General features: G+C 40.8%; 1 protein-coding gene across 5 annotated transcripts in view; it reads left to right on the forward strand.

Annotated features, from left to right (window-relative positions):
- Slc4a4 (solute carrier family 4 member 4) overlaps positions 1 to 24,496 on the forward strand; it is a 336,420-nt gene that overhangs the window by 222,283 nt on the left and 89,641 nt on the right. For all 5 annotated transcript variants that reach the window (XM_076546591.1, XM_076546588.1, XM_042257613.2 and 2 more), the window contains 4 exons: positions 3,703 to 3,790; positions 6,364 to 6,518; positions 7,148 to 7,261; positions 12,192 to 12,366. In XM_076546591.1, coding sequence (XP_076402706.1) covers positions 3,703 to 3,790; positions 6,364 to 6,518; positions 7,148 to 7,261; positions 12,192 to 12,366 — 532 coding nt within the window. The remainder of the gene's footprint in view (positions 1 to 3,702; positions 3,791 to 6,363; positions 6,519 to 7,147; positions 7,262 to 12,191; positions 12,367 to 24,496) is intronic.

Consider the following 24,496-nt stretch of genomic DNA (forward strand, 5'->3'; position numbering starts at 1 on the left):
AGGCATCCTCTGCAAGCGGAATTAGTTACTTGAAAAAACTCACCCAAGTAGGAAGGGGACTTCTGGACCCAGCTAGCAACTATTATAAATTCTAGCTCTGACACTTGTAGTTGTGAGTGAATAGAACAAACCCAGTAACAAGAGTTCGCTTCCCCCCCCCCCGAGCTGTCAACATGGACTGTTCACTTCCAGCCACACCAATGTGATGCTTACTCTTAATTTGTTAATAAAGAAAAAGGCTTCTGGTTAAAAATAACATCTGTCCATTGACAAAACCCGGCTTGTGTCCCGCAAGGAGTTTCCAGGACATTATAAAAGCCGAGTTTGGCAGGATGTACGGCTGTCGTAAAAGTTGTAACAGCCTTTGCCTCTTTGATGGTAGAAGGGGGTAGGCATTGGGTAGAGGGAGCTTTGGCGATCAGTCTTCTTCCTCACTGCGGTTGCCTCAGGCCCCGCATCTCCCCATCTCCATTGCATTGGTGCTGTGGATTAGAAGCTGCCGCAGCTCCTTGTTCCCGCAGAGGGAACTCTTAACCTAGAGCGAGGTCCCCGCTGGACACTTGTGCCCACAGTTCCTCCTGCCAGGGTTTCAGGGAGTAGATGTCTGAATTGTCCCCAACAGACATAACAAGAAAACTTTTAACAACTCCATCACCATGTTGTTTCTACCTGGCACTTGGTGACATTTCTATAGTGCAGAAATGTCTTTTTTATTTTAACTTAGATGCATTTCCTTCTGGGTTATGGAACCAATATAATTCACATACTCTGGCTTATTGTTATAGTATATGTTACAGCGGCCACTGACCTATGACTTCCTTTCATTCTTTGGTATTACTGAGCAAAGACCAAGCAGTAAATGTTTTATAGAAAACGTATGCCCTTGTGCTGACTTGGTGGCTCCGTTACGCTGTCAGTTCTTGGACAGTTACCTAGTCTCTCCCTAGCTTTATGTTTGACGAGTATTAGTGATGGAGAGTATTTCCTCACAGAGAATGCAAGATTTATTTAGGATTTAATACCACATATACAAGCTGGTAATGAATCCATGTATCAGTTTCCAGAGGGTGTTTCTTCAAGCTGAATTCACATGGGGCTGCTGGAGAGAGGTGGGAGAGGATGGCCCTGAAAAGATTTTAATGGTTGCATATTATTTGGAACATTAATATTTAGACACATGGAAACAGTGACAGGGTCAGACAGGAGAAATCCAGTAAAGATGGACTAAACAAAGGAGCCAGTGACAAGACATTTTTCCTTTATGTTACTATACCTGTCCACTTAGCCCCAAACGACCATTTTTCTCATTCTGACATGGTGGTTTATAGACAAGCAAGCACAACTGGAAAATGTAACCAGAACTAATTTTTAAAAAATGTTTTTCTTACTGGGAGCTTGCTTTAGTGGCTAAATATTTTTGCATGTGTTGTGCTAATGTGCTAAGAGCGATGACCATTCCTTCTAGTGCCACCAAAAAAAAAAAACAAAAAAAAAAAACAAAAAAAAAAACACTTTACTGTCAAGAAGAAGGACTTTGTGGTGCCTCATTGCTCTATATGAAGTGTTATCTTCAGGGGAAGACAAATCTAAGCATCCGTGGAAGTGTTGGAAGAGCTAAAGTGCAGTTCCAGCGGTGACCACTTGAGCAGGCTTCAGAATTGCCCATTGCTTTTGCTGTTTCCTTCACTGTGGCAACCCTGGGCAGTGAGTCCCGCCTCCACTGCAGGGCGAGTTCTGAGCAAATAAGTGCTGGATGGTTTTATGGTTTTTCTGATAACAAAATCTGAGTAGTCAAACTTTTAAGAATATTTGTTACAATCTTAATTCCTCTTTTTTTTTCTATCTTCTTTGGAGTGAATTTTACAAATGAAGAAAAGTACTCATGCTTAGGACCAGTTTGGAATAGACGGTGACATTTATTTCACACTTTTTTCTTTTTAAAGTGAGTTAGGGAAATAAATAAATAAAAGTAAAATTTAGTGAAGTAAGCTGCTAAACAGTTCTTAGTACCACCAAATCTTGTCTACTCTTTCTTGTTCCTGGCTATGTAAGAATCCACAGTTCTTTTCCCAGGAGGGACGGGTGAAAATGATTGTTGAATCATAGCCCCAGTGCAGCATATCTCTGTCTGTCTGTCTGTCTGTCTGTCTGTCTGTCTGTCTGTCTGTCTCTCTCTCTCTCTCTCTCTCTCTCTCTCTGTGTGTGTGTGTGTGTGTGTGTATGCATGTGTGCATGTGTGCAGAGTTGTTAATGGAGGAATGGGACATAAGATGCCTGTGTACTGCAGTCTGCCCTCCCCGGACTTTGTTGTTTTGATGCTGGAGGCTGAACCAGAGCATCACGCGTTGTAGCCACATGCTCTGTCCTCAGCCCTGTCTTTTACTCGGCACAAACCTTGGGCTCACCTATCATCTTCCCCATCCTCAAATTCCTTAATGTTAAACAGGAGGCACTCTGTTTTGCAGAAGGTTGTGTGGGAATTTAAATAGAGTGATGAATGTGCTTTGCCGGCTGTCGGAAGCTGTACAAACACATGATTCCGTGGTGTGTGTTGTCTTCACTGTCTCCCTGTTAGGTAAGACATGGAGCAATAGCAAGGCAGAGATTTACCCAACGTCACCTTTTGTGTACATCCTTTTCTTAGTCACTTACTTATCAGGTTCCCTCTTCCTCAGTGGAGACATACATCTCTGCCTTCATGGTGAGCGAGGGACTCCTTCCAAAGTGACAAGTTCATCATTGCTTACTTCAGGACATACTAGCTCTGGAGCAATGCTTTTTATGTTATCAAGAAACTAAATTTAGAAAGGAAAATGAGAGAACCCACAAAGGGCTTTTAGCTATCTGTGAACAGTGCTTGAATTTTTTATTTGTCTCATATTTCTTTCTCCTTCTTATCAGTGTGTGGCTTACTTGTGAAGGTTTGGTTTTCACTGAATCCCACTCAGCTGAATAACAATATTTTTTGAAAATGTGGAGAAGAGCTCTTGTCACTGCCCATACTGGGTACAGGAAGGTCAGAGAAATCAGAAAATGGACTAAGTCTTTGTAGTTAATGCCCTTAACACACTTGCACCACAGATTCCAAAGTCAGTAGAAGTGAAGACAACAGACAGTTTAAAACAGACCAGCAATTTGTAAAGTAGATAAGTAAACCTTTTCCTGCTCAATGAAGAAGGCTCTTAGGTTTCTTCTCTATCTTCAGATTAATTTAGGAATACCTTGTGATAGTGTGAAAGAATCTTTCCTGTCCCTTAGCATTATATCGTTCTTGGTTTCAAAGATGAGTTCTAAGGGCTAGGTAGATCCCTCAGTTCTGCAGAACGTTGCTTCACAAATAAGAGAACCCAAATTCAGATGGCTAGTACCCAGGTAACTAGCCAGGTGCCATGGAGTATGCCTGTAATCCTAGTGCTGAACAAGCAGAGACAGGAGGACCCCTGGGCTTGCTGGGCTGCTAGTCCCACGACATCTGGGAGCTCCAGATTAAGTGAGGGACCCTGTCTCCAAAACTAATGGAAGAGCTCCTCAGGAAGACAGCTGACCTGTGGCCTCCACATGCACACACACATGAATGCACATACTTGTGCACACACATAATAAAGGTGATCTCTACCGCTGATCTTGTAATGGGTTAAGATAACAGTTTCCTGGTTTGATGAAACATGTGTTACAGCCTTTGCTTCTCTCCTTCTCCATTAGGTTCTTATTCATTCTCTTAGGTCCAAAGGGGAAAGCCAAGTCCTACCATGAGATTGGAAGAGCCATCGCCACCTTGATGTCTGATGAGGTAGGGAAGCCCAACAAGCGGATGTGTGATTACTTTGTTTGTGTCTATCCAGACTGTGAATTGACTGTCATGTTCATTCAGTTAGAATTATGTGCCTACAAGGCTCTTCACGGGTGACATAAAATCATTTGTGGAAAATGAGCTTCCTTATGTAGAACAATAACTAAGGAATGTGTTTTGTTTTGTGTTAGATCTTAACACAAAGTGCATTATTCTAAGCAAAAATATTTAGAAAGTATTCTAAATTTCTTAAAAATTAAATGAATATCATAAAGTTTTTCTATCTATAGGTTATTGTGTGATGTTTTAATTCAGTTATACACTTTGGAATAATCTGAAACACAGTAGAGCAATGATGATTAAAGGCAATTAATTGTATACTGAAAAAATAGCTAATAGAGAGGATTTTGAGTGTTCTCAATGACAACAAAGAGTTACTGTCTGAAGTAGTCAATAGGCAGGTACCTTGTTACAGTCCTTATGTATTTTCAATTGGTAAAACTAATGTTTAAGTATTGCTGAATAAGTTCAAGGTCACTGTATTACTTTATCTCTTAAACTGTCTAATTTATCAATTCTCTGAACTCATATGTCCCTATACTATATTATTTCAAAAATGATGACTTTTATAAAACAATGCATAATAAAGTAGGTGATCCATTTTCTGAGATATGAGAATATATTTTTTTATGGTTTATGTCTTGTGAGGAGGCCAGTCTATGGTACATCAGGTACAGTTCCTATCTAGTGCTTTGGAGCTGACATTGCATCCATATTTACAGCAGCTTTAGTATTAATACGCATATTTAGTTATGATAAGACTCTGAACTAGTCTTACAGTAGAGGAAATGCTGTTGGAGTATAGGCACATGAGTTTGTGTTTTCCAGTCTTTCTAATTTGCTGTTTCTTAATATTTTACTTTTGAGCTGTGGCCTGGTTTGTCAGTTTTTCATGTTAAGTGTAGAATTGTAGGCTCTGTCCCCCTGTGGTATAGAAGTTCTGCATGACTATGGCTCAGCTGTTTGCTGTCTTCTGGGTCCAAGAGCACTGGTACACAACTCTGTTGTCTCCCTCAAGAGGACATTTATTTCCATCCTTTTAGTTGATTGATTTATTTAATTTTGTGTGTTTATAGTTACTTTCTTTTAAAATTCTTCCCTAATATAAATTAGGAATGTTTTTGGCCACATGTAACAGGCATAGAGTGGCTGTCTGATATTGACGAGGGCCTCTTTCAACAGGTAGTTTACAACTTCGCTTTTCTTACATCTCATTGGTCGAAACTGCCAATATTTACTGGCAAGGTTGGCTGAGAAGGTGTATTTTTGACTCTTGTCTGTCAGAGAAAATTAGGCGAGAGAGGATATGTCTGCTACAGAGGAAACACTTGCCCTGTGTATTGCCTCCTTATCAACCCCAGAACTCCCAAACCAGTGTTATTTACCTGAAAGCTCTTAAAAACGATTTTTTTAAAAGGAAGAGCAACATAGTAGAAAGACTTAGCATAGGAGGGTATTGAACAGGGGCCATATTCTCTTTTGGATGATAAAAATAATTAACTTACAAAGTGTAAAAGGCTTTATTTTGTGAAGACCTTCAGATCAGCTCAGTTAGAAGAATGGGTTCCTGAGAAAAGGGATTGTGAGCCATTTCGAAACCCCTTCTCTGATGGGAACAAAGGATGGGAAGCTTTTGCTGTCTGTAGGACTTACCTTTATGTCCCCATGATAGAATATCATGACTAAGGCAACTTACGGAAAAATGAAAACATTGAGGCTTAAGCTCCATGGAGATGAGAGTCACCACCACCATTATGGGGAGGCGTGACAGCAGGTGACAGTTACAGGAAGCCAAGAGCTCATATCATCAAACTCAAGCACAAAGCCAAGAGAATAAACTAGAAGTCCAGTGAGATCTGAAGCCCTCCAAGCCTGCCCCCTGTGGCATACTTCCTCCAGGAAGGCCACACCTCCCGAACTTCCCTCAGCCTTGACACCAACTGGAGAGCAAGTGCTCAAATGCCCAAGGCAATGGGGACCATTTCTCATTCAAATCCCTGTACTATCTTTGGTGAGTTAGATATTACCTTGCTAAAAGCGGGGTCGGGGGGCAGGTGAGCACTGATTTATTCCTTTCTGCCAATATAACTCAGGCTTTCTTCTTTCTTTTAAAATAGCTCACAGTTTTAGAGGACAGCCGTGAGTGTGCCTTATCCTGATTTTAAGAGTCAGTGTGAACTTGTTCTTACTGGATTTTCACAGACAGTTGTCCCATAACTTTTAATTCAGGAAACGGCTTTCAGCAGGGGATCTTGAAAACATTTTCATCTGGCTCTCACAGCGATTGTGAGAATTTTGAGGGGGAAAAACATACTTAAAATTCTGTGTCTTCAAGCCCCTACTTAGATGCTGAGATCATAACCTGCCCTGTTCAATAGCCTGAATAGTGGGGAAGATGGGAGTGTAGTTATGGGACCGTCAGAGTGCAATGTGGGCTGTGTTACTCAGCTGTGATGTGTTGTGAGCCATTCAGAAGGTTCCCTCGGTTGATCAGCACATCTCTTGCTATTCAGGTGTTCCATGACATCGCTTACAAAGCAAAAGATAGGCACGACCTGATTGCCGGCATTGATGAGTTCCTGGATGAAGTCATTGTCCTCCCACCTGGGGAATGGGACCCAGCAATCAGGATAGAACCTCCAAAGAGCCTCCCATCATCTGACAAAAGGTAAGCTGGTATGTGCTTGGCAATATTCAGGGGTTGCCAAGCCCCCGGGGAGATTGCATTTGGAAAAGGTGTAGGGCCAGCCCATGCTTTGATAGTTCTAGATCCCCATGGATATTTTGACGCAAATGAGTCTCTGATCTGCCTTGGCTTTAGATTTACTTGACACCGTAAAGCAAGTGTCCTATGCTTTGATGTCCTTTAGTGCTTACACTCAGCTCAGCTCATGGTGTTGGAAAAGTGTCATGGGCCTTCTTTGGGGGATGTCTTGGGGACTTTCTGTCTGCGTCTGTGGAAAGATCACTTTAGTCAAGAAGAGCCCTTGCAGACTTAGCAGGTTAAGCAGTTTAGTAGAGAAGTTGAGGAGAAACCATTTCCTGGAAATCTGTCATTCCCCAGGTGAAGCACCTTCATCCCTATAATTGCGCAATAAGTTAAACTCTGTGTTCACCTAGCCATTTATCTCACCTCGAGATAGAATACGTTAAGAATTGTCTGTTAGCAAAGAATAAGGAGTCATGATCTTTTTCCGAGAAGGCCTTCCACTCTCTGTCTCTGTAAGCATCCTACAGCCATGAGAGCAAATGAACACAATAAACTAACCTCTGCTTTCACCCTGTTGTCTTTCTTAGAAAGAATATGTACTCAGGTGGAGAGAATGTCCAGATGAATGGGGACACACCTCATGATGGAGGACATGGAGGAGGAGGGCACGGTGATTGTGAAGAACTACAGAGAACTGGCCGGTAACTGATGGGACCTTTTGCCATTCGTGATAAGGTTTTCCTTAGATCTAAATTTCCCTTCCTTGTTCTGAATTCACTTTCAGTATTTTATTTACTGCTTTGTTCGTTTGTTCAGCCAACAGACAATTATAGTAGGGCTATTAGTCACAGGAACTGGAGATACAGCAGTATGCCAATGCCCAGCCTCATGGGCTTCATTGTGTAGAGGTGGGTGAGAAGGCTTAAGCAAACAAATAAATGCACCAGTGAGTTTATGAGGACAATGAAGGAAAAAAGGGACTTTGGTGATGAGTAGTAGTTTATTTTTAGACAGTGATCAGATTGGGCCTTGTGGCTAAGGACAGTGTCTGAGGGAAATGCCAAAGCAGGTGAGAGACAGTCTGTGTGGGTGTGATTTAGGAAAGAGGACTGAGGCGTAGAGCACCTAGGACACTGACATCTGGACAGTGTGACCAGTGGAACTAGTGATGGGATGATGCAAAGAAGGTTAAGGTGACAGCAGGTGAGAATGGTGCTAGGGCTGACTGAAGCTGGCCCAGGTTTCCTGGGTGGCTTTCAGGATTCTGTCCCTTCCCTGTATGTTTACTCTAAAGTGTGTAACATGTTGTGGAAAGGGGTGGTCTGTAGACCACTGCCCTGTCTCCTTGCCCATACTGAGGATTCTGGTTTCTAAGAACCTTTCCGTTAACTTCTTCTGTGATCACTTCTCCATTATTAGGTGATTGTTTTGTTGTTTTTTGTTTTGTTTTGTTTTTTCATTTTGGGTTAAGTAAAAATTTTAGTAGGTTATTTTTTTCATGAAGATGTGGAAATCACTGCAGAATTAAAAAACCAAAAATATATCATTTTAATATGCAGTTGAATTTAAATGAAATGATATTATTTCCTTCTGCTGCTGACCCACTTGGGTTTCTCTCCTAAGGAATTATTTCTCTTCTGAAAAAATGGAGAATTAAAACCTCCCCACTGTATATATTGCCTAATGACGACGTATGATCTAGAACTCTGGCTTTAGATTATTTTGGTCATCATGCAAACATCAGAGTTCTATTTACAAAAATCTAAAGGCGTAGACCAGTTATTCATTGTGGCCTCTTGATGTAGTCAAAAGGCAAGATAAAAATGACATGTATGAAGCTATTGCCAGCTTAACATGGTGTATTGTTTTACAGTACACTTATTTTTGTAAGTAGAGGAAGTATGCACTAAAGTAACACTAAAAACTATAGTACATCACATGCACGAACTGGTAACACAGCTAGGTTGTGTGTGATTATATGCTTTTATATACCTCCCAGTAGACTAACGCTTGCGTATGCCAGCATACCACCATGACAGACAAGGAAAGAATTGTACTGGAGAATATTATCATATCTAATGATGCCTCTATGTGATAGTGTCATTTCAGTTGCATTGTCATCTTGTGAGACCACTGTCACGTATGTGGCCCATCACAGATCTCAATGTCATTAAGCAGTGTGTGACTGCGATTCTTTATAAACTATTTTCACTAGGAATAACCTTGCCATTGTGTAGCAGGAATCTTAAAGGTTCTTATTAATAAAATCAAACCTGAGGCCAGTTATTGGGGTCCATGCTGGTAGATCAGAGAGACAGAACAAGCCACAGCTATCTCACCTTGCCATTTCCTCAGCTGGTCCTGTTTCCCCAGACTGGAAGCTTCTGCGTCCTCATCCCAATGGCTCTCAGCTGAACTGCTGCTTAAAAGCCTGAATGCTTGACCAGGCCAAAATCTTAACCAGCCAAAAGCCTAACCAGCCAAATGCCTCTAGTTTCTGGTCCTCACGCCTTATATATCTTTCTGCTGTCTACCACCACTCCCTGGGATTAAAGGCTGGCTTTCTGGGATTAAAGGCGTGTCACCATGCTTGGCTATTTCCAATGTGGCCTTGAACTCAAGAGATCCAGAGGGATTTCTGTCTCTGGAATACTAGGATTAAAGGAGTGTGCTATCACTGACTAACTAGTGGCTTGTCTGTTCTCTGACCCCAGGTAAGTTTATTAAGGTACACAATATTTTGGTGAACACAATACCACCACATCTCCTCTCTTTTTGTCTAAAATTAAAAAAGCTTATAACTAATACAAGAAAAACTATCCAATAAGCATATACAATATATACAGCCAAAATTACATTAATGATGTCTAGTCCATTAACATTTTTCAGATAAAAAACTCCATTATATATATTAACAATGTCCAGTCCAGTAACATCTGATAAACTCAGACCAAAAAATTTTCATTACTTATCTTATTTAAAACAAGTAGTTCCCTTTTAAAAGTAGATTACATAATCTCCCTTTTTATCTTATCATATCCATATTTTCTCTTTTTTCTTTTCATAATAGATTCAGTAGTCTACCTTTTGTTATTTTTATATCTTCCCCTTTTTCTTCAGTGTAGATTCAATGATCTACCTATTTATTCTATTATTTCTTTATCTTTTTTCTCAGAGTAGATTCGATGATCTATCTCATATCTATATTCTCTTTTTATCTTTTTTCTCAGAGTAGATTCAATGATCTATCTCATATCTATATTCTCTTTTTCTTTTTGCTTTCTAGGGGTGAAGATATCTTTAGGGAATCTTGAAAAGAAAATTTTTGGGTTAATCATCAAGTCCTGTATCATTTGTCCAGTCTCTGCATAATAGGAAAGTTCAGGGCTTGTTTCACGTCCTTGTTCGAGTAGTCTGTCAGGCTGGTCTCAACTAGTCCTCTCGAAATTGTCCTGACCAGTTTGTAGTCCAAAGTCGATTTTTCCATGGTGTTAATTGGCTTAATGGCTTTATCATAGTCCATGTGGAATCATCGTTGTAGGATCCTGTCATCTTTTTGAAGATTTCAAAGTCACTGTTAGGCATGGTCATGGTTTCCTGCAGACTTTTTTTTTTTTTTTTTTTTTGCCTCCTCTGTGGTTTAGAGCAATCATAGTCTGATAAATGTCTGTCTCTCGGAACCATGAACATTCTTCCCTAGAACAGAAAATCTTCACAACAATTTCTCCCCACCATTTGTCTTGCCAAACTTTTCCAAACTGACCTTTGCCGATGCTTTCTTGTAACACGATGGTCCTGGCAATTCTTCTCTGAACCAGCAGCAGTAAACCCTTCGTCCCAGGTAGCAGCATCACCGTAGTCACCAACACGATGAGAAGGAGCTGGCAACGTGGAGCAGTAGCCACTGCTTCCATGGTCCCACCACTGTTTGTGGTTCAGTCCGGGCCAAAGCTTCTCCCAAGCCTCCTAGGCTGGCCTCAAACTCGGGATCCTCCTGCCTCTGCCTCCTTCAGCAAATCCAACCGGCGTGTGCCACCACAACCGGCTGAGTGTAGCTTGGGCCTGAGCTGGGGCTCACAAGGCCACAGGCAAACAGCTTTTTCATGAATTCGTAACACGAACGTTGGGCGCCAGATGTAGCAGGAATCTTAAAGGTTCTTATTAATAAAATCAAACCTGAGGCCAGTTATTGGGGTCCATGCTGGTAGATCAGAGAGACAGAACAAGCCACAGCTATCTCACCTTGCCATTTCCTCAGCTGGTCCTGTTTCCCCAGACTGGAAGCTTCTGCGTCCTCATCCCAATGGCTCTCAGCTGAACTGCTGCTTAAAAGCCTGAATGCTTGACCAGGCCAAAATCTTAACCAGCCAAAAGCCTAACCAGCCAAATGCCTCTAGTTTCTGGTCCTCACGCCTTATATATCTTTCTGCTGTCTACCACCACTCCCTGGGATTAAAGGCTGGCTTTCTGGGATTAAAGGCGTGTCACCATGCTTGGCTATTTCCAATGTGGCCTTGAACTCAAGAGATCCAGAGGGATTTCTGTCTCTGGAATACTAGGATTAAAGGAGTGTGCTATCACTGACTAACTAGTGGCTTGTCTGTTCTCTGACCCCAGGTAAGTTTATTAAGGTACACAATATTTTGGTGAACACAATACCACCACACTATTGTCAACATAGAACTCAGATATGAGTTATGGAATTTAATGTGTTGAAATGCGTCAAACTGTTGTTTTATTCTTCCTTCTCTCCCCTTCCCACATTCCTTTAGTAGCTGCACAACCCAGTGTCCAGCAAGGACACAGAAGTAGGGTGCTCAGCGCAGCTGAGGATGAGGTGTCAGGCTTTAGAAAGGGGTACCTTGCCCAGAGGTCACATTCTGTGGGGAAGGCTATTTCTTCTGTTGGAAGAAAAGGAGGCCAGTGCATGGGTTCAACCTGTGTCTTTGCCTGCCACACACCTGCATGCCCTTCGTCACTTGGGGTCCTTGTTCCAAATTCACTTTCTCAGAGGCCCAGTCTGGCTGTCTACCCACATTTCCCAATACCTTTCCCCTAGAACTACATAATTCCCACCTCCATTTAATTTTTCCTTGATTTTTTTTATTTATTTACTTATTTTTCTTACTGTCTACCCTTTGTCCCCAAGAGTAAACTCCATGAGGCCAGAGCTTCAGAGCCTGGGTTGTTCAGTGTTGCTTCCCCAGCAGAGAAGAATGGCAGAGTGTGTGCATCTCACAGGTCTTGGAGAACACCAGAGCGGGGGTAAAATGACGTTGTGACCTCTTAAGGGGCTTTAGGAGATCTGCACTGTATTTGGATGTTTGTCTTTGGAGAACGGAAAATTGTAATTTATCTCTTCCATACTGTCATCTGAAAGGAACAACTGGATGATCTTTGGGGAGTGTTGGACCTATTCTGGTAACTGAAAAAGAGAGACAGAAGAAGATGTATTTCTCCACATTTTTTTTTTCCTGTCTCATCTAAATGAGACTGTCTTATATAGTATCTTGTCATTGACTCAAGCATTTGAAGTCCAAATTCATTGCGGTTTAGTGAATTATGTCTTGATGAATTTGATGGCTGTTTATCTTACACTTGATCACATGTTTTTGCTTTCTCCCTGCCCAGGTTCTGTGGTGGATTAATTAAGGACATAAAGAGGAAAGCACCATTTTTTGCCAGTGACTTTTATGATGCTTTAAATATTCAGGCTCTTTCGGCAATTCTCTTCATTTATCTGGCAACGGTAACCAACGCCATCACTTTTGGAGGACTGCTCGGGGATGCCACTGACAACATGCAGGTGGGTCTGATGTGAGAGAGGACGCAAATAGTCCATTGCAGATTGTCCCTCTCACCCCTGCAGCTCTGCGAGCAGCAGATGGCCCTTCAGTTGCTCAGCGTGATTTTTCTTTCTTTTGCTGGATGCTGCATTTTACTTTGCTTCTGGCTCGCTGCTGTATTTCCAGCATGTTAGTAATTACAAAAATAGCTCGATGAAATCTGGCTTGAGTCACAAGTGGGGAAAAGAAGGGGAGGAAATGAGGATCTACAATTCTATTTGGGCAAAAGCATCTCAGCTGCTTGGAATCTGTGTGTGGTGCACAAGGTTTAGAGCTCCCGGTATAGGGAATGTATGGGCCTTGTTTGGTTTCACTTAGAGATCACACTCTTTGACGATGTATGATTAGTACCTGCCTCTTTGCCCTTGTTCGAACATGAGCACATCCATGCATCAAGCACTGGAGTGGTTTGCTCAAGGCTGGATTTGCCTGCCTGCCTGCCAGTAGAATTCAGCTTTAGTGAATCTCAGCTGAAGTTGTTTCTTCTATTCCTGGACTGTCTCTCACTGAACTGTTTAAAGAACCTGGCCGAGTTAATGTTATAACATTAGTTACAACCACAGTTTGTTGGTTATGAAAGGTGGTGGTGTTTGCCTTCCTTTCACGTCAATAATAGCTACAGTTTTAATAAGAGAAAAGATGTCATCTATCCCCGCACCCGCCATCAGTTAGAACAAGGTGTGGAAAAAATGACTTAAGGTTGATCTAGGCATTAGAAACAGTAGGTGCTGTGCTCGGTACTGAATACACAGTGAAGGAGCTGAACCTCGGTTGAAGCCCTTTCCAACTCTACCCTTCCATTTGCTTGCCCGTGAGTGTTGAACGTGGCATTCACATGGGCTGCCTGCCGGCTTCTTAGTTTGTCAATGTAGCTAATTCCTGCAGATTACTTTTGTTACATTTCTGCTTTGGCTCCAGTAAATATTAATGCTCTAGAGTCCTTTCTAGATGCAAAGATAAGATAGAGATGGTAACGCTTTTGTGGTACCAAGTACCAAGGGGAAAAAAAACTACACAGTTTTATTTTAGGTTAAGTATGCTTAGCCGATAAAGAAAGCCGCCATTTTATATGACATCTCATGGTTGTCGTGGTTAATAGGCTCAGCTGAGGGCTTCTTTCTTTGGCCCTTCATATGCACCACAGTTAGATGGCGCTCAGAATTTGAAGTTGTCTGATGATTTCTCGTCAAAAGTGCCTAGGCTAAGAGTGTCTAGAGCCTCTGGGTTCTAGGGAAGCTCCATGTGGCTCCTCCACAAGACTGGCCCGGGCTCCCTCACAGTATAGGCGCCACTAAAAGCTGAGGCTTCTGGGAAAGAGGCAAGTGCCATTCATTGTTTCTTTTCATAAAGTTGTATATCTTAAATTGCTTCATTTTCCGACTTTCAAAGACTCACTGAAATTCAAACTCTCAATGAAAGGTTGTAACCCTCAAGTATTACCATTGATTAGCAGTTTAAAAACTACCATTTTGCTGGCCAAAGAACATGAATCTCTGTGCTACCCTGGGCATGGGTTGCGGAGACCAAATGTGTGTGATTTAGAACCAAAGTACAGGAAGAGGGTTTTTGCAGCTGCCCCTGCCATGGGCATCCCTGTTCATAAGAGGGATAAACAACTCAGTTGTAACAGTAATAAAATTTTCATAAACTCTGATCTAGATTCAAGCTGGGTGGCAATTCTTCATCCAGGTTACAGCATAATGCTCTCAAAAGTGGATCATTTAGGAAACCAGCGGAAAAGAATCCACCGAGGAAACACCTTGAGGCCAGCGTAAAGCTAACACATACAGCCACATGTGGCATTTAAAACATGTATTCATGAGGGCTTCAGCTGTTTGTTAGCCTGGCCCCTCCTCTTTAGTATATCAATATATATTTTTGCCATTAAATACTTATCATATTTACTGGCTGTTCCTTTGCTTTTTCATTATTCTTGAGAATTTCAGAAGTGCATATACTATATTTTGATCATATTCATCCTTTCCTCCTCTCAGCTCCTCCCAGATACACTTCTCCTAGCCACTCCGCCCCCACCCCTCCAGCCACCCAATGTCATGACCACTATTGAAAATAACCCTCTAAATCTGGTTTGTGTTGCCTGAATGGATACTCAGAGGTGTGGGGCCCACCAGTGAAGCATGGTTGGCCTACCAGGGGTCACTTCCTTAAGTACAACTGATTCTCCCTACCCCAGAAGCCATACACTATCAGTAACTCCTCAGATGGAGGCTCTGGAGACATCCTGTCTCCATGCTAGCCTGTTGAATGGCTTGGTCTAACACAGGTCGTCAGTAGGCAAGTGCAACCGCTGTGGGTTCATGAGTTCAGTAGTGCTGTCATTTTCTGAGGGCTCCGTTTTACTCCAGTTCTTCACCCTCTGGCTCAGAGCCTTTCTTCCCCTCTTCTTGGATGATTCTTAAGCCTCTCAGGGAAAGGACATATATTGATAAACCCTTAATGACTGAGCATTCCATAGAAACTTATTCTCTATACATTGACCAGTTGTGAGTTTCTGTGTTAATTACTGCCCATGGAACAAGGCAACTTCTCTGATGATGTTTGAGGGTTGCACTGTCTGGTTTTGAGAAGATGTTTAAGAATAAAACCAACTTTTGTTGGGAGATACAGAGGTCTACTTGTGCTGAAACATCTTAAAGAGTTGTTGGTTTTTGTTTTTTTTTTTAAATGGACATTCTTCTCATTGAAAGGGTAATGTAATGCTTCCTACATGGACATTTAATGCTTCTTTTGAAATAGAATCTTTACAGTCTTGTGAGATTTAGCTTTAAGTTATTTGTGGGGGTATACTGAGGATTGAACTTGGGGTCTTGGGCATCCTGGGTATCCTAGTTAGGACTTCTGTTGCTGTTATGAAACAGCATGACCAAAGAAACTTGGGGAAGAAAGGGTTTATTTGGTTTACACTGCCACATCATTGTTCATCACTGGAGGAAGTTGGTACAGGAACTCAAACAAGGCTGTTACCTAGTGATAGGAGCTGATGCAGAGGCCATGGAAGGCCACTGCTTACTGGCTTGCTCCCTCTGGCTTGATGAGCCTGCTTTCTTAGAGAACCTGGGGCCACCATCCCAGAGATGGCACCACCCTCAATGGGCTGGGCACTCCCCCCATCAATCACTAATTAAGAAAATGCCCTACAAGCTTGACTATAGCCAGATCTTATGAAGGCATTTTCTTACTTGAAGTTTCCTCCTCTCAGATGATGTTAGCTGTGTCAATTTGACATCAAACTACCCAGTACACTGGGCAAGTACTCTACCACTGAGTCAGATCTTCATCCCAGATTTACCTTTAGAACGTAGTAGCATCTAAGAGCAAGGGGGTTTATCCAAGTGTGTTTTGGTAACTTTTGGATGATTCAGTTTCTATTTGAGTGAGTCCTTGGGATAGTAGACTTTGCTGTATAATAAAAATGGATATCATGGAATTTCCCTCTGTTTTATATAATCTTGGTAATCCCTGACTGTTTTCTGGGTTCTGAAGATGTCAGAAGCATGAATGGGTTAGAGCATCATTGTGTTAAGCACTGCCCCCAAATATTTGTCAGATATTAGCCTGGGAAGTTGGAAAGTTATACAGACTCATGAGGACATTTTTTTGGATGTACTTTAATTATTTTATTAATAGATTTTGTAACCTATATTGATAATTTTGTTGAAACAGTAAATATAGGTGAAATTTTAAAGGTTTCTATGAATGAAAATACTGAACACCATACTTGACTTCTTTTGCATGTGAAGTCTTTTCCCTTTAGTACAATACTGGCAAAGTCCTTCTAGACAGCTTGCAGGAGTCACAGTGGATGGCCAAAGCATAAATAAGGATTAATAGGGAAAATTGGTGGTTATTAATACATATTTTTGAACTGAAAAATTAATGAATAGTTTTTGTTCTGTTTTAAGAACTAGGGAGTGAGCTGGCTTGACACATTGAAGAGTGACTGAAAGGGTGTGTACCTTACATGACTGAAAGGGTGTGTACCTTACCTTATGAATGTTTTAATTTGCTGGCAGAAGGTTTTTTGACTTGGCATTAGGACAACAACATATTTTGTGGATTTGGTGATAAGTCTTAGGTCATTTCATAGGTATATGACAAATACTAATTTATTTCTTTGCAAATGTTTATGGAGTGCCTACCATGTGTTAGATAGGTAGAATTTTATATTCTGGAGATAGAGTGAGGTGAGTAAATTAGGTAAGAACCCTAGGCTTATGTGACTTTTATCTAAATTGTTGATGGAAACAACATTTTTCTGTGTCCCTATGGGGTACTAGCAGTGGTATGTAATAGGCTTATTTAAGGATTCAAGTCCTCTCCCTTCATTGACCTTTCTAAACACAGGACCAACACCTTGCAGAAAACACTGGGCAAACCTGGGTATCTGCAGTTATATTATCTCTTTCATAAATAAGGCAGCAGGTTACTCTCCATAGCACAAGCAGCTCCAGTGAGTCAGCTGAGAACCACGTCCTTGCTTTTAAAGGCAGACGGCTCAGAGATGGTTTGGATAGGGCCTTTATTGTCAGGCTACAAATAGACATGGGTGCTGGGGAGAAACATGTTGTGAAAACACAGATGACTCACTGCATGAGTGTTGTCTAAGCATACTCTTCTGCCAGCTTCTTCAGGAGGTCTGGCCTGCTTGAAGACAAGAATTTGCTTTCAATCATTAATTTCAGGGTTGATAATATCTATGTATATATCTATGTATTTATTATCTGTATATCTATCTATCTGTCTGTCTACCAACCATCATCTGTCATCTATATGAGATCTATTTATCAAATACATACATATGTAACTTGTCTATTTATATGCGTGTATGTCAATATATAATTATATATGTGTGTATGTGTATTTGTGTGTCACTAGAAAAAGATCATCTTGTAATAACAAAAATAATTTCTCCTGGAGCTGCATTCGAAATAAAGCAGTTGAGGCTACAAAATAAAGTAGTTGAGGCTACAGTGGCTGCCAGTATAATTCAATTGTAATGCCAGCACAAATAGCTGCTTGCATTCCCCATTGTTAGCATATATATTTTGCCAGTCAGGAAGCTCATAGAAGATGCTGGGCCTTACAAAGAGGGTATTTACAGATTTCTTATAGAGATAAGTATGGGCAATTACAGTTTATCTTGGGTTTCCTGGAGCAACTGAACTACTTAGCCAAGAGTTGACCTTACCTTTCTGTAGAATCCAGCCTCAGTCGTTGCCTGTTTCAAACCTTTTAGAGCGTAGAGATGCGCAAGTTCCTAAAGTTTGAGAGTGATGCATCACTTACTCTTCTTGGTTGTTCCCATCAAGCTGATGCCCTGGTTTCCTTGCTGTACAGTAAAGAAACAGTTTTCAGCCTCACTTTTCTGAAATCTCATCCCCTTCATAACTAAACCATGATATCAGTATCATACTTACATTCTTGGTTACAGAGCAAGTGTATTTCTCTGTTTATTTAGATACTTTAATTATTAAATATCGATATATAAATACATTTCACTAGAATTTATTGAAATTAAGGGTTTTCATTCTAAGAGCTACTATATGGAGTTGGGCCCAATGATACAGCCCTGTGATTATAGCTACTCAAGAGGCTGAGGCACGAGGACTAAGTTCAAGGCCTACCTGGGCACTTTAATAAGACTCTATCAAAATAAAAGTAAAATAAGAGTTGAAGAAATAGCTCAGTGGTAGATCACTTGATTAGCATTGGACAAAGCCTGATTGATGCTCAACTAACAGTCCTATGAAGACAATACTTCTTTGTTAACAAAGCGAGTCATTACTTAGTCTTTGAGGAAGATATTAGTGTAAGGAAGACTCTGATGCTTTGTGGTAAGTCCCATGTGATTGGAAAATTATTCTTCTATATCATACAGAAAATGTATTTTAATGTAAGTCTACACTTGATTGTGAATGACTAACTATAGTCTAGAGTGAAGATGGAGTGAAGAAAGTCATTTTAATTTTTTTCCAGGAGTAAATATAATCCCATTTTCACAAACCTTTCAGCAAAAGAATGCGGTAAGATTTTTAGCATTCTGTGAATTTTGTGATATTTATGGAGCCTAACAGAGCACATTTTAAGAGAACTTGTCTCATAATAAGGAACATTTATAGCTGGCATCTCCAAATTTGAGGCTTTATTTTAACATTCTGCTGTGCTGAGACATTTTCATCAATCTGCTCAAGTCAGAAAAGTATAATTTCCTATGTCGGTGAGAAAGGTACTTCTTTGCAATGCCTATCACATATAGTTTACAGCAGCAGGATTGACGTGAATTGACAGTGTACTGAGAACGGACAGTAATTTCAGTCTGTCTGACTGTTGCTCTTTGGCACAAAAGTGCTTTTCCTTTAGAAGCAGGAGACCCAGAAATGTGTTGATCTATACAGTAGCACACTCTGACTTCAACATGTGGAGCAGAAATAGTCTGTGGGGATGATATAACTTGGTATTTGGGTTGGCCAAAGTAAGCAAGCCTGTTTAGTGACAAAGGAAGGAATCCATCTTGCTTATCTATGATCCCAGAAAGGACCTTGAACTTTGAAAGCATGTTTCACAGGCTAGAGAGATGCCAAGCATGTGTCTTGCAAGTGTGAGGACCATAGTTCAGATCTCAAGAACCAACATCAATGCTTGGAGGGCATGGTGGACCCTCTGTAATTACAGCTCTCTGGTGGCAGAGACAGGACATCCCTAGAGCAAGCCCGCTAGCTGGAGCAGCTGGACCAGTGCAATCTGGTTACAGTTGAGAGGCCCTGCCTCAATGAATAAGGTAGCAAGTTCTCAGAGAAGACTCCTGACAGCAACCTTGGGCTTCCACACACATGCATACACATATGCAGACATACTTCACTGACTTGAACATACATATGTGAATGCATACCCTTCACACATATGTATACACATATGCATGCATGCTTCTCCCACCTGAACATACACATGTCAATACACACCCTTCCACATACATGTGTACACATATGCATGCACGCTCCACTCACCTGAACATACCATATGTCAATGTACACCCCTCCACACACAAATAAAAATGTGCTTTACAAGTTCTGAGTTAAATTTAATTGTCAGAAATTAAGTCATTTGTATTTTTTTATTAGAAGGACCTTTGTCAACTCTGTTTTGTTGGTGATCAGAAAATTATAATCATTTGGATAAAATTGGGAGTCCCAAATGATGCTAAAGTAAAAATTTATTATTTTTAGCTTACAGTTATTTTGGAAATAGCTTCTCCAAAGTGACATTTTCATTATATCTTTTCATACATATTGCAAAATACAAATACTCAGGTAGATAAACATATAGGAATTTATGTAAATGAGATTATGTGTTCATATTTTGTAACAGTTATATTTCATGGGCATTTTCTACTTTAATAGGTTCTTTAACATAATTCTAGTGACTATCACATGATATATGCACTATAATTTATTTAATAAACATATTTTCAGTTTGTCCTAGTTTTCTCTTTTATAAAGAATACGATGGTCATTAACTATACATTCATTATTTATAATTATCTCTCTAGGGTATAGCCCTAGCAAAAATTGTTGTGCAATATGTTGATTATAGTTGTTATTATTTATTTCAAATTATACTCATGAAGGTTATACTAATTCATATTTCTACCTGTCCAATACTGGTAGAAATATGAATTAGTATAACCCACCCCTAGTGAAACAGATTTCCCCCCTAGATTCTCATTTTTGTTATGCTGTGTATGGAAAAGAATGGGCTGCTTTAGTTCCATTCCACTCCTCTGGTTTTAATGAGACTGAATATCTGTCCACATTTGTACTGACCATCCATCCTTCTCTATATGTGCGTGTTCTTGCTCTATTCTTATTTGGGGGCATTTAGTTTTTCCTCATTACGCTCTGTATAATAGGAATATTTTCTTTTACTTGTTAGGGAAATATTAACAAAATATTTTTCTAGTGCCATGGTATCTTTTTACTGTGTTTGTGGCTTCATTGGCTGAATAGATTTTAACTTTAGCAGTCAAGCCTTCCGTTTTTCACGTTTCTTGTTTGCACGATACATTGAAAGAGGCTTCCTCTCCCCCAAGATTAGAAAAATATTTACCCACATACTTCAGTTCTTTCATGTTTTTGTTTAGTGTTTTATCCCATCTGGAATTGATTTTTGTGTCGTGTTAGACTGACGCCGGGTGTTTCACATACATGTTCACGGCTCTTCAAAGAATGAATGTAAGGCTGCTGTATCTTGCCCCTCATTCTTTTCTAAGAGAGTCCAGACTCTCTTGTTGAAGTCCTGGACTCCTGCTTTTCTCAAACAGAGATGTATAGTTTGTCTTCCCTGAGTTTCTAGTTTCTCTTTTTTTTTTTTTTTTTTTTTTCGAGACAGGGTTTCTCTGCGTAGCTTTGCGCCTTTCCTGGAGCTCACTTGGTAGCCCAGGCTGGCCTCGAACTCACAGAGATCCGCCTGGCTCTTCCTCCCGAGTGCTGGGATTAAAGGCGTGCGCCACCACTGCCCGGCGAGTTTCTAGTTTCTGATGGCAGTGTGGCCTCAAGTCCTGTTTGTGACAAAGCACACAGCAGGGGAGTGTGACCATGAGGAATGGATGCTTCCTCTGGACAGGACAAAAATCACTGCGTTATAGGATGAAGCCACATCGTGGAATGGAAACAAAGGCTCAGTAGCCAGCTTTTCCCCCAATACAGACGTGGGGTGTGTGTGACCATCCGGTAATGCTGTAGTGAAGGAGGGAGGGAGATTGTTTGAATGGGTGTACCTCATGCTTAGGATCAAGAGAATCACCTGGGAATTGTGAAAGTTGATTCTCTAGACCTCATCTCCTTGTCATTTTCAGAGATGCTGATTTAACTGCTTTGTATGGATAGGAAGAATTATTATTATAACAGACAGATACATACCATATGAAGAATTAGTATTGTAACAAAGAGGCAAACAAATATATACCCTTCTCAGATGACTCTCATGTGACCTGGATGTGACTTCAATACTTGCATTCTTTCTTTATTTTGAAAAAAGTTATTGATTTTTAGTTTAATGTGTATGAGTGTTTTTCCTGCATGTATGCATGTGCACCAAATATGTGCCTGGTGTTTGCAGAGACCAGAAAAGGATGTCTCATCCACTGGAACTGGAGTTACGGAAGGTTGTGAGGCACCATGTGGGTTGTGGGAACTGAATCCAGGTCCTCCGTAAGAGCAGCCTGTGTTCTTAATGCTGAGCCACCTCTCCAGCCCTACTCGTTCCATTTCTTAACTTACCTTTCATAATGGGGTTTAGCTTCTGATGAGAACCTGACATTAAAATCCACTCAGGTGAAGGTAGGTAGGTAGATCATGAGTTTGAATTCAGTTTGACGATACAGTGAGTTCAAAGTCAGCCTGAGCTACGAATCAAGACCCTTTTGCAAACAAACAACAATCCAAAACAGTAAAACTTGCAATTGAGCTGGATTTGCCTTACTGTTTCTAGTGGCATCAGCTGCCTTGTTTTTTCTTGGCTAAACTTCAGATTCAAAGACTCATCTACATAAATTTAATTTTATTATTCAGCAAGCTGTACACTTCATGTAAATCATCCCAAACATGAACTAAATTTTCTCTCTTTATGAGTAGGAATAAAAACATTTTAAAAGCTTGTCATATCACAGTAATATTGGTGAATGCACTGCCATTTAATGCCATGGAAATATTTTATTTTCTAAGTTCTAGTAGTTTGCAAATTGTCTAAGAAGTAGAAAATCTGGTGTTTTTCTTAGCCTTTCTGTTGTTTCCCCCCCTTTTCTTACTGCTGCCAACCAAGCTCTCCTGTTCAGGGTAACAGTTATTAACCCAAACAGTAAGGTCCCTACTAAAAATGAGATTGAGTCACAACAGTTATTTTATGGTGTTATGTGTCACGGGACCAGCCCTGGCCTGTCGAAGGGTTCTTGAATGGAAGAGTGAGGAACTGAAAAATAATACGAATAAATATAGACTTAGACGAAGAAAAAGACAGAGACACAGGATAGCTTCGGGAGGGCTCTGGGTCAGTACCACAGATGCCCCAAGTTTGTTCGTGATGGGCTTTTTATACACCAGCAAGGGGAGGGGCAAAAGACCTCCCCCTTCCAAGGTTGAGGTATAAAAGTACCAGCAAGTGTAGACCCTTCAAAAGACCTGGTAGCCACGCCTTTGGCCCAATTATCCCTTTATGCAGCCCTGCTGGGCAAAGCAAGCTCAGACTTTCTGACCTTGAGTCAGGCCTTACTGGGGAACCTCTGTGGGCCCCCACAGTTATATGAAGATAAGTTGCAATGAGGTTGAACAGCATGTATCTTTAATGTCTAATGTCTGCTTCTCTTGAGTGTGCTTGCTTTGCCTTGATTGCTGTGGGGGTGATGTCACTTACAGTTCTTGTGCCGGGTAGCTTAAAACCCTGAAGTGCTGGTATTTCAACCATAGGTGCATTATAACATTTCCAGACACTCCCTCCTATGGTTTAAATTTCTATATGCTTGATTTTGAAGTCTTGAGACTTGTTCTACCTTTCCTGGCTTTTTTTTTTTTGAAAAACAGGGGACATCTTGGGTTGAATTTCATACCCCCATGTGAGCAGAGAAATTGTCACAAATTATTTGGTGTATGGGTTTTGATTTCAGTCCTGTTAGACTATTTTGCTTTGTTTATAAGCATCAATTTTAATGAAAGAAACAACCCTTGGGACCATAGTGTTGCCCCCAAGCCTTCTATATTTGAATGCAGAGTTCAGGAGGCCCCGCCCCTTCCCACTGAGGACTAATCTTCCTCTTTTCATGCTACTCCTTGCAGCTTTCCACCTTCTTCCTGGAAGAAGGGGATGAAAGGCGTGAGGGAATATTAGAGACCTAATATTGCATCTCTACTTTGTGTTCTACTGTATTCCTTTTCATTTAATTCAGCAGTTCTCAACCTGTGGGTCATGACCCCTTTGGGGGTTTGCCTATCAGATATCCTATATATCAGATATTTGCATTATGATTCATAACAGTAACAAAATTTCAGTTATGAAGTAGCAACAAAAATAATGTTATGGTTAGGGGGCCAGCACAACCTGAAGAATTGTATTAAAGGGTCTCAGTATTAGGAAGGTTGAGAGCCAGTGGTCTAATCCAAATAATTACCAGTGAGGTAGCCATAGATAGGCTTGATAGAAGAGATGCTTGGATCTAAGGTAACTGGGGGAGCTGGTCTAAGTTCACATGGCTATGTCTGCAAGGTTTGCCCTAGTGTTGAGCCAGCTGGCTGAGATCTCAGAGGTCATCTAGTCCAACCTCTTTATCTTATATGCAAATAAGCATGTTGCCTAAGAGAGGTTGCTGTTATTGGAAGAGCTCTCAACCATCAGACACTATGCTAAGCCTGTTCCATATAATGTCTGATCTAATATGCAGATTGGAGATTACATTGGGAACATGATGTAGCCCATAACTCAACCCGAGACTGTGACGCCACAGCCCATTTCTCTACTATGTCACCATTTATTTTATTTCTTGAAAGAAGTGAAGTGACATTTTGAAGATCATCGGGTCTCTTGTGGTAGAACAGTCTAGACTTTGGATTTCCTGAGTGCTGGCTGTCTGCTTTTTCTACTGTTCCCGGCTAGGCACCCTCTGACAGCAGTGGAATAAGGTGAATGGCCAACCAAAAGTGCCAGGGCACTCTGTGGCCCTGATGCCACCACACCCCTGAGCCCAGCCAGCTGCATCTCCGTGAAGTGCTGGGAAATTTGTTCCTTCTAGAAGTTAGATGTAGAGATGGTTTTAAGACTCATGGCTGTTGACAAGACACAAGTCAATGTAGTTTTCTTTTAAAATCAAATATTAGTGAACACTGGATGTGATAAATCAGAAAAGATGTTTATGACAATTTGTTTTGTAAGTTGCATTAGACTCTAGTTACAGTTAAAGTTATTCATTGCCTGAGATTATTATTTTTTTTAAAAAAATTCTGTGTTGTGAAGAGGAACATGTCAAAATGTGGTGAAAATAGTTCTTTTCTCAGAAATGCTGGAAGCATCTCTCAGTTTTAAACAGGT

Source organism: Peromyscus maniculatus, chromosome 10 (assembly GCF_049852395.1).
Source record: "Peromyscus maniculatus bairdii isolate BWxNUB_F1_BW_parent chromosome 10, HU_Pman_BW_mat_3.1, whole genome shotgun sequence".
Classification (NCBI taxonomy): domain Eukaryota; kingdom Metazoa; phylum Chordata; class Mammalia; order Rodentia; family Cricetidae; genus Peromyscus; species Peromyscus maniculatus.